Source organism: Schistocerca nitens, chromosome 4, assembly GCF_023898315.1.
Source record: "Schistocerca nitens isolate TAMUIC-IGC-003100 chromosome 4, iqSchNite1.1, whole genome shotgun sequence".
NCBI classification, from domain to species: Eukaryota; Metazoa; Arthropoda; class Insecta; order Orthoptera; family Acrididae; genus Schistocerca; species Schistocerca nitens.
Window position 1 is genome coordinate 779,700,671 of NC_064617.1, and position 10,116 is coordinate 779,710,786.

Consider the following 10,116-nt stretch of genomic DNA (forward strand, 5'->3'; position numbering starts at 1 on the left):
TTTTATGCATGTGACAAAATTTTGAGTGCAGTTAATACACATTTTTACGGCCAGGTAACCAACTGTTAAGTAGTGAATAATAAAGTATTGTTGGATACTTTATGGAACAGATTTGGAAATTTGTAATTACACCTGGTTTTCTATGAAAATGAAACAATATTAAACTGAAATTTAAATACATGTTTTTGCCATGTTAATGTTCTTTAAAATTATGTTCTTGAACTACTATAATGTATAGTTAATAGGATGGTTATCATCTTGTGATGTTATATTTGGTTGTTGAACTTCATAAACAAACATGAAATTTACATAAATTGAAATTCAGCTTGATGTATTGTGTTTGTCACTTGAAATCGAGTATGAAATTGGGATCATATGATTCATTCTATCAGTTTTGTCTGGTTGTGGTTTGTTGTAGGTTGTTAATTCCAAACTGAGATTACCTAATGTTGCAATTAGCATCAACAATAAAACATTTTACCACATCGACTTGACCCCTTGAGATTGTTTCTCTACTCTCTGTACTCTAAAGAAGTTGAAAAGTAATAATTTCGATGCTATATATTATATAGTAATCTGACTATTATTATTGAACCTCTCTACGATTACTACATACTGTTAAAATTATTATTGAGATTAAGATGACTGTATGTAATGTTGCTTTACTTTCTTTTGCGATATTGAGTTCAGTTCGGCATACAATATCTGAAATGCTATTCCTTGGACTGAATTTTTTGATTTGTAAATCAGTCAAATAATTGTCAAACTGAGAGTCTGTATGAATATTGAACTCAGACGTCTGTGCACGGACATTATGTAATTATGGCTCGGAAGGACAACACACGTAGTACAAGGCAATGGCTAATGTCTGCAACCATCATATTGTAATTTGAATTGAACGAAAATTTCCCCAAACCAGGATCTCAAGTGCAGGCTCTTAAGTTGCCAGACCACTTAGCAACAATTCTTCTGAACTGTAAGTTAGGTATTATTTTCAGTAAGGATGAAAAAAATCTTGCGAAGATTCATTGTAAGTTTTAGCTCATCTTGACTTTTTATTTCCTTAGAAATACAATTGTTACTGTCATGCATGGAATTTCACTTTAGTAATTAACTCAAATACTAGTCCACAGCTGGACAACATTTCATTGGCATGCAACTATTTCCAGTCAAGACGCAAAAGAATGAATGACATTTAGCTGAGTAGTGGTCATCAATTTACATCATTGGGTAAGTTGAAAATTTGTGCCTGACCAGATTCAAACTTGGGTCTCTTGCTTACTAAGTAGATGCTCTGACTGCTAAGCCATCTGGACATAGTGGTCATTGCAAATACACAGACTACCTGAGCATGCCTCACATCAGACCCAAATTCTCAACTATCCATGCACTACTGACGTAGTGCCCCTGCCTATTATCCTCATTACTTGCGGCATTTCGCTGATTCCAATAAGTGTTCAAGTGTGGTGTGCGTTTTCACTGAAGGGGTGATTGGCTAGTCTCGCCTTATTTATATATTTCGTGTCTGTTCATTCAGACATTTCCAAAAGAACAGACACCAGATATATAATTAAGCGAGACTGGCCAATGCTCCCTTCGGTGCAGATGCACACCATTTCAGTCAGTTATCTAAATAGAGTTTCTAATGCAACTTAATCATAACTAATCTAACAATAGAAGCCATTTCTTTCCGTTCTTCTCCCCAGAAATCATTGATTAAAGAAAGGATGCAGAACAAAATACTGTTGAGCACTATGCACTTATACAGACATCTCACAACAATCTTTATCTTTGGCATGCTGCATACACAAAAATTCCCTAATGATGTAAAGTTTAGTGAATCTGTCATTGCTTGAGTGTCATCAATACTCATGTGGTTGAATTGCTCATATTGATGACCAGTGGTTTAGCATTCATGTGTTCAGTTGATGCAATACTGGGAGATTCTAATCTCCATACAGTACTCACGTGGATTACATATCAGGACTGAAAACTTAAGTACTGCTCAGTCGCCACTCATTTCTATCCACTTCAGTTGCACCCACTACTTCACTCTTGAAGTAGAATCTTCTGGATCTTTGTCACTATCAACCATTCTGGTTTGGTGTTACAAAAGCTGATAAAGAATTTGAGAACTTGGCTTTTGAAGAATTCTGCATCACGTTGTTTGTTACTAGTCCAGCTGCCACTGCTATTGAGGTGAATGGCCATCTCATTATTTGGCCCTGCGTATTTCTGGCACCAGTCCATCTCCTGCTGGCTACCTTAGGACCTCATTATGACTCACTTTACGACTGACTTGGGCAATGTTATTAGTGTCCACCAAAGTGTTGGGCCCATTACAACACACTCTCTGCTGGAAGCAGTATGCTTTTCAATATCCAGCCGGTACTCTTCAGTGTTGTTTGAAAACCTGAAACTTACTCTGGAGAATATTTGACCAACTGTTATTAATAACATTTCAATATACCATGCTGTTTCCTGGCTCTATGGAGCACCATTTTGTAACACCATTTACTCCCCTCATATTATAAATTAATTGGGGTTTAGCATTTTTGGTGCTAATTGCAACAAAATGATTTGATTGACATTGAGAGAAAGTAACTGCCCAAACCCTAACCAACAACACACTGTTGGACAACCAACGTGTACCAGAAAGTGTAGTGCAGTGCCGATCTACCTATTGCTACTGCATCTCCAAAGTGCACCTGCACATTCTTAACGTGTCAAATTTATCTGCCCTTACTTGCAGTGCAGTTGCTAGCACACTGCATTCCAGCAGGTGAACTGTGATGATGAATTACTGTAACACAGCAGCATCCTGAGGTAAGTCGGTACATTGGCAAATGAAGAGCAAAGAAATCTGGTAAAATCTTAGTATGTTGTTGAGGCCAAGTATCCTCCAGTTTGGTAGGTGTACATTTGTTACATCAGTTGTGCAAGTTAGAAATGCATTTATCAGAATTCATGAAACTTGCCCGACTATGACTAACTACTTCCGACTAACAGGACATAACTGTCCTGAACGCAACAGTTTCTCACATTTGAATTTACAGTCTAAGCTGCTACAACACCACTATACAGTGTGACATATGATTTATGTTGCCTGCCACATGGGACTTAAGACCACAATGCCAGGATAGTTTAGAATCTGCTGGCAATAAGAAACATGATATTCTCCAAGACAAAAAAATAATCTAAACTTGCCATCAAGACCAAGAGGTCATCAACAAATATATAGTCACAACACAGAGACTGTAAAAAATGTGTTAGCCCACATTGTCCCACTTACTGACAGGAATTGGTTTGATGGCATTTAGCATGGTGTATGCTTGGCTCATCATCTGTAGTCATCTATATCTTAGTAGATTGTCAGAAATCAAAATTTACTTTATCGATCCAATCAAATTCACTGTATACATGACTGTACTTGATTGTGCGTTGTCACCTTGGCATGAGCAAAAACAAAGCTTATTGTGCCATAGAGGTGGAGCTGTCATTCGTTGCATGGCTGGCTCTTCCAGCACCTGGTGCCTCCTCCTTGAAGAATGACTTGTCCTCCCAACTGCTAATATTTTTCGGCTGCTGTAATGTTGGACAGTCCTCTTTGGGAATATTCATCCTCCCATAATATAATGACCTAACTCATTGGTTCCAGAGGAGACATTCTTGGAATGATACATGAAATAATTACTCCTAACTCTGAAAACATGCAATGATATGATGAACTATTTATCCTTTCCTTTCCGTGTTGGACTGTTCCACCAGGTTGTAGCTGAGGGGAGTGTCCAACCCTGTATATTTAATTTTTAGCCCTGTTGGTATTCTTACTCCAGCGTTCTGGACTTCCCAGTGCTGCACTCTGAACTCCCACCACAATGACTCCTGCTTTATGCGTGTGCCTTCTCCTTCCTGCATAACAATGGCTTCGTGTAGCTGTTCCCATGCAATGCCAATTCGGCACAACTGAAATTCAAATATCTTCTGATCCGAAGCTCAAAACATGATGTGGTTTTCACCAGTCTCACTATAATAGAAACTCACATAATTCTACGTAGGTTTTCATCTGCTTCCTTCTCATTTCTTCCTTGTTGCGGTGGTCCTACAGTTGTCACCGCATCCCAGACTTCTGTCACCAAATGCCGCATTTTTCTCATTCTTTTCCATTCCTCTTCTTTCCATCACTTGTTGGATACCACTTTCCATGGTCTTCCTGTTCTTTTCCTTCCAGGAGGTTGCCATGAAAGTACTCTCTTGGGCCATCTGTCTTTGTCCATTCTTTCAATATGCCCAGACCATCTTAAATGGATTTCTGCTTTTTTTATCCATACTATAGTGACTCTGTGTCCTTTCTCTAATTTCCTCATTTCTTACATGGTCAAGTTGGGAAATTTTATGAGCTCTTCTCGAGTGGTTCATTTCCAAAGCTCTAAGCCTCTTTTTATTTCTTTCTGAGCGTTCTCAGCATTGACTGCCATAGCTTGTCGTTGGTTCCACACTGGATTTGTATAAATGAATTTTAACCTTTGAACTCTCTTTGAGGACCAAAGTATAGGGTTTAATTTTTGGATAGCAGCCCTTTCCTGTCTGATTTGTTTTGGATACATCTCACATCTTCCATCATGTGATATGATACTATCCAGGTACTTAAACTCTTCACACACTGTAATAAGATGTCCATCAGTGTCCAGGTTACTTCACTCTGCAACATAGATATTCCATCTTCTAGGAATTAATTTTCAAACCCCACTTTTTATACTCTTACAACAGCTTCCTAAGCTTGTAAGGTATATCTTCATCGTTTCTTGCAATGACCTGCTCATTAGCAATGAAAGTGTCTACATACATGGATTCCCTACTTCAATCCCCATGCCTATGACTTTCTACACCACATATCCAGTTCCTTCTGCACATACATCGTAGAGTGTGGGAGACAGATTTCTGCCTTTTAGTTATTCTGGATGTCTCTTGAGAAATTTCTTTCCCTACTTTCAGGACACATTTGCTGCTTTTAGAGGTTTATGGTACCTCTTACGTATAGTTTTGGCAGTTCCTTCTCTTAATCATTATTTTAATCCACAAACTTACTAATTCTGAAATAAGTTTGCACAGTGAGATGACATGATACTGCACATCTCAAGGTGGAAAGCCTTCTGGAGGTGAGCAGGAGGGGAGGGAAAGGGGGAGGGGGGAGAGAGAGAGAGAGACAAATGTGGGTACTGAGTAGTGTAATGGGAAACAACTCTGAGTTGTAGGATGGAAGAGAAGGAACTGGACAGAATCAAACAGTGGAAAATCCGGGGTGAAATAACTACATGAAGTTTAGGACACTTCCATCCTACAACGTAGAGCTTTGGTGCCAAAATAACCATTTAATGTGATACATTCAGACAACAGTTACAAGACATGCTCAGGTCAACATCCTTTGGAAAATGAAGATGCACAGCCACTTAATTAGCAGAAAAGGATCAGTGTATTACATTTCTTCCATTCTTTGAAAGAATGGTGAGTAAAACTGAGTGAATTTTAAACAGACAAGAAATTCATTCATTTTTCAGATGCCTAAGAAAATATCAGAGATGCTGTACTCAATAAAGATGATTTGGAAGTTTCACATATATTTACTATTCCTTGGGAATGTGATAGTAGCTGTATCAGGTCACATTGTTTAGTTTCCCAGTGTTAAACTGAACATCAACATGGCAGAACGTGTCAGTAACCACAAGATCTTGTTTGAGCAGATGCAGATTCTAAGTGACACTACAAATTACTAGGACTCGACCACCAAACAGGTCATGGAAGTTAGAATATGTACTAACTACTTTGGAAAATCCAGGATGGAATAATGACAATATTATGAAAAGTTGCTACTCACCATATAGTGGGTATGTGTCACAGATAGGCACAGCAGAAAGGCTGTCAAGCAAACCTTTCAGCCAAACAGGCCTATCTGTGACAGCATCTCTGCTGTATGGTGACTAGCAAATATCCTTTTGACAATATTGTCATTACGAACTACTTTAATAGAGATATGGGCCATGCACTCAGCAGTTAATTGAAGTGAGAACTTGATACCAAAGTAGTTCAGAGGTGTATCACGAAAGCTACCTTGTGATGGGGAAGATGACATTACATATGACATATCATGATTTCTACTGCACATCATTTAAATCTGCAGATTCCTATGATCTCTTTGACAGCCAGTTACTTTCCTCATAAAGACAAGGGAAGCTATTGTCAGTAGCTTTAAATATTGTACCAGTTTGATGCAACATGTTTATCGAGAACATTTTAACAACAAATCTTGGAAGACTTTGTAGTTATATTGTGGAATAGTTGCTTCCTGTTACAAAACAATGGTGCAAGTTACATACTTGGTGGTAAACAGTACAAGCATCCTCCATTACCACTCTTCTGCTGTAGTTGACTTCACTCTTTGTGACTTTAGGAAGCATAACTTTATGTATCTAATATGTTCAACACTGAATTGTATGACACTGGAATGCTCAGTAGATGTAACAGAATGTTAAGATCTTGACTACCTATCCTCGTGGAGACATAGAATGCAGCCCTTTTGAATTAAGTGAAATCTTGGTCATTATCATCAGTGTTCTGTCCTAGAGCAGGTCTTCACATGTAGCTCTCCATGCAGTCCTCTCATTTGCTGCCCCCTTCATTTTCTCATAATTGTTTTCTATTCATATACTATCCACCATCTGGTATCTTCTGCATTCTCTCCTACTTCTTCCATTCACCATTCCTTCCATAGCATCCATCGGCAAACAATTTCTTCTTATCCAATGTCCAAGCCAATAGTGTTTCCTCTTCCTGACTTGCTTTAAAATTTATCTCTCTCTTCCCTCATTCTTCTCACATCTCCTCAGTTTGTCTACTTATTTATACCTACCATCCTCCTCCAAATTCACATCTCCGATTCTTCTTTCGTCGTCTTTCCTAATTGTCCACATCTCAGCTCTGTACAACGCCCCACTCCTTATAAAGCACATTGCCAACCTCTTCCTCAGGTATCTGTCCATGCACCCACATAGAAATGCCACCTCTTATTAAATGCCTCTTTGGCAATTGCTATAAGCATTTTCATCATATTTATTGCGTCTCATGTCTTGTGTAATTCCCATTTAAAGCACTAATGTGTTGTGTATCTTCTTGTTGTAACTTTATTGTTGGTTCTACTTTTGTCTTTTTCTTATTAATTCTCATTCTGAATTCCTCTTATTCCTCACAGTTCTTATTTAATTCTTTTAACATCGAAGTGTAGTTCTTTCGCTGTCTGCCAAATAGCACCATATTATCTGCAAATCAAATACATTCTATCCTCCTACCACCAATCCACACTCCTCTTTTTCGTTTGAAACATTTCTGAATAATATGTTCCAAGTGTATCTTGGTAATGTTACATAATGCTTGCGCATAGTATATTCAGTGTTCCTTCACTGCTTTATTCAAGACGACAGCAGTTCAAACCCGCTTCTGGCCATTCTGATCTAGGTTTTCTGTGATTTCTGTCAGTTGCTTAAGACAAATTCCAGGATGGTTCATTTGAAAGGGCATGACTGCTTTCCTTCTCCGTCCTTCCCTAATCTGAACTTGTGCTCTGTGTCTAATGACCTTGCTGTCGGTGGGATGATAAACACTAATCACCACCACCTTCACTGCTGTGAACAACATTGCGATCAAACTATCATGTAGTAAACCTTGAGATGTATTTTTATTAGTTGATCCTTTTTTAAAGGTAAAAAAATCTGATGCTTTCCATTCTTGCATAAAAGTTGTTTTTATTGTTTCAGATTTTGAACCTTTTGATCTGGAGGCTTGGTGGGGCCAACGTGTTGTTAAGAATTACAAGCATTCACAGTCAACACCATAGTTAAGCATGAATCTTTTATTATCAACCAAAATTTCATCTGCCATTGAATAAAGAACAAATAATTTTTCATTACATTATTTAACAAAGATGGTTAGATTACACAACTTGTGAAAAACCATGGTAAATTTCCCATGTAACATTGCGAGTGTTTACTGGCAACAGAAATTCTAAATTATTCTGAGTTATATGCACTTGTTAAAGGACAAACACTTTTATTCATAGTTCTTAATGAAAGTTGTGATCTAACATGTCTCTGAAAAGCTTATGAACAAGAGTACACATGAGAATTAAGTAAATACTGTTAAGAATGTTGAGACACATGGAAAGAATTTCACATTCCTATTTCTTTCAACTATGACACAGCCCAATTATTGGTTGAATGCTTTTAACCCTTATGTATTATACCTTATTTATTGAAATTATGTTATCATTTTTCTATAGTTAATTGCATTGTATTTTTGTTTGTAAACCTGTGTGTAACACTTTCTTTTCATGTGAGATTCCATTACCCGATAGAAGAAAACTTCATACAAGTGCCTAGTGGTTTCTTTTGATAATTTATTTATTTACTTCAAAAGGTATATATCGAATAGTTATCTCACACGAAGAGACAGTTTGGTATTTCTCATTACTAAGTAATGTACACACCTTCAATAAGAAACAACATAGTTTTTTTAAGGTGTATCTAATTTTGTGGGAAATACCTATAGGTAAGATAAAATAAGTAATTAGAACTTCTGACTTTGTTAGTTTTTGTACAACACAAAAACAAAGCAATACTGTATTTTTAAGAGACGTAGACTTGTTTATTTGAGTCAGAATTTCACTTGCAAGACTAAAAATAATGACACCATTTTTATACCAGATATATTGTAAAAATGACATTTTCTTGATGATTGTATTGACTGTAACTGTTGAATCTTATTGGATCGTTTTGTAGAACTTAGATTTGTAAATGAAAAGCTTCAATCAGTGAAGTAAAATTTATAGTAAAATCTTCAGTTATTAGTTGCACTTTTTTGGAAATGTGCATCATGTGTATTGATGAAATTGGTGTAAGAAAACCACAAAATACCCGAAGCCTTTGTCCTTCTATATAATAATACAGAAGTAATATGTAAGGTGTTTTGTACATTGGGGTTGCTTTTATGGTTTTTCTGGACTGCACCACCATCACTGCCACCACCACCATCACCATCTCCTTCCATGCCCGTTTCATTTCATCCTGTGTAAAAATGAGCCTTGTGAAATTTGGGCTCTGTAGGACAAGGGGAAAGGATGCCCCTAGGTCATCAAAATTGAAAATCCAGAAAAAAAGATAACCATCAACTTCAAGAAATATCACTTCTACACTAAGTGCATTCATTACTTAGTGTCGGTTACTTGTTTACTTCATTGTCCTTATCTGAAAGTGTCCTCATTGGCTGGATGACATTAAAAATCAGTTAACCCGAGATTTGTAGGTGAAGGGAAGAGTGACCCATGCCTTTCCTTTTTATGGCCCAGTGGATTCTACTGCTGTAGACTTTCATTTTCGAAGGAAGGTAGCAGTTGTAACGTACAATATTTTAGTCTACAATTTGTTTACAGGAGGCAGTATATTTATTTCGATATTACTTAAGTGAAGTGACTGAAATTAAACAGCTATTTGTCAAAGCACTGTCAGTGGTTTCTTTCTACAGTTTGTGAGTATGTAAATTAACTGTGCATCAAAGGCCCCTTGAACTGTCTCAGAGTGAGCAGAGACCGCTGTGAAGAGGTAAGAGTAAAGTGACTATGTGATGAAATTCAACATTTCAGTAATTTAGGTACTTATGATACAAATTTTACACATAAATATATTTGAAAAAAATTGAAAATGAAAATTAACTACACATTAAATATTGATAATTTTAGGCACATGAAAGATAAGGCCAAAGTTGCCTAAGAAACTCTTGCTGGATGGGATTTTCAGCCCTAAGTTAAAACATTAGTTTTTGACACACCAGCATCAAATACAAACACATTTAGAGTGTGTGTGTTTTGTCAGAAAACATTTTTGAAAGAACTCTTTTGTACAGGATGTTTCAGAGACAATGGCCTGTTTCAAATTGTGCGCCATTGCTGAATAAGGCTTCCCAGAAAGTTGATGTTGGTATCAGTGCATAGTGTGGTTCAAACATTATCAGTCAGTAAGAGTCATTGGTCAAATGAACATCGTGCTTTCCCAGTTGAAACATTTTTCAAAT

At 37.1% G+C, this 10,116-nt stretch overlaps 1 protein-coding gene across 1 annotated transcript in view; it reads left to right on the top strand.

The window, feature by feature from the left end:
• The window catches only part of LOC126253150 (MAPK regulated corepressor interacting protein 2-like), a 61,261-nt gene extending 51,737 nt beyond the window's left edge, over positions 1–9,524 (top strand). Inside the window, exon 6 of the mRNA XM_049954295.1 lies at positions 7,809–9,524. Coding sequence (XP_049810252.1) covers positions 7,809–7,888 — 80 coding nt within the window. The 3' untranslated portion in view covers positions 7,889–9,524. The remainder of the gene's footprint in view (positions 1–7,808) is intronic.
• Positions 9,525–10,116: the final 592 nt, after the last annotated feature.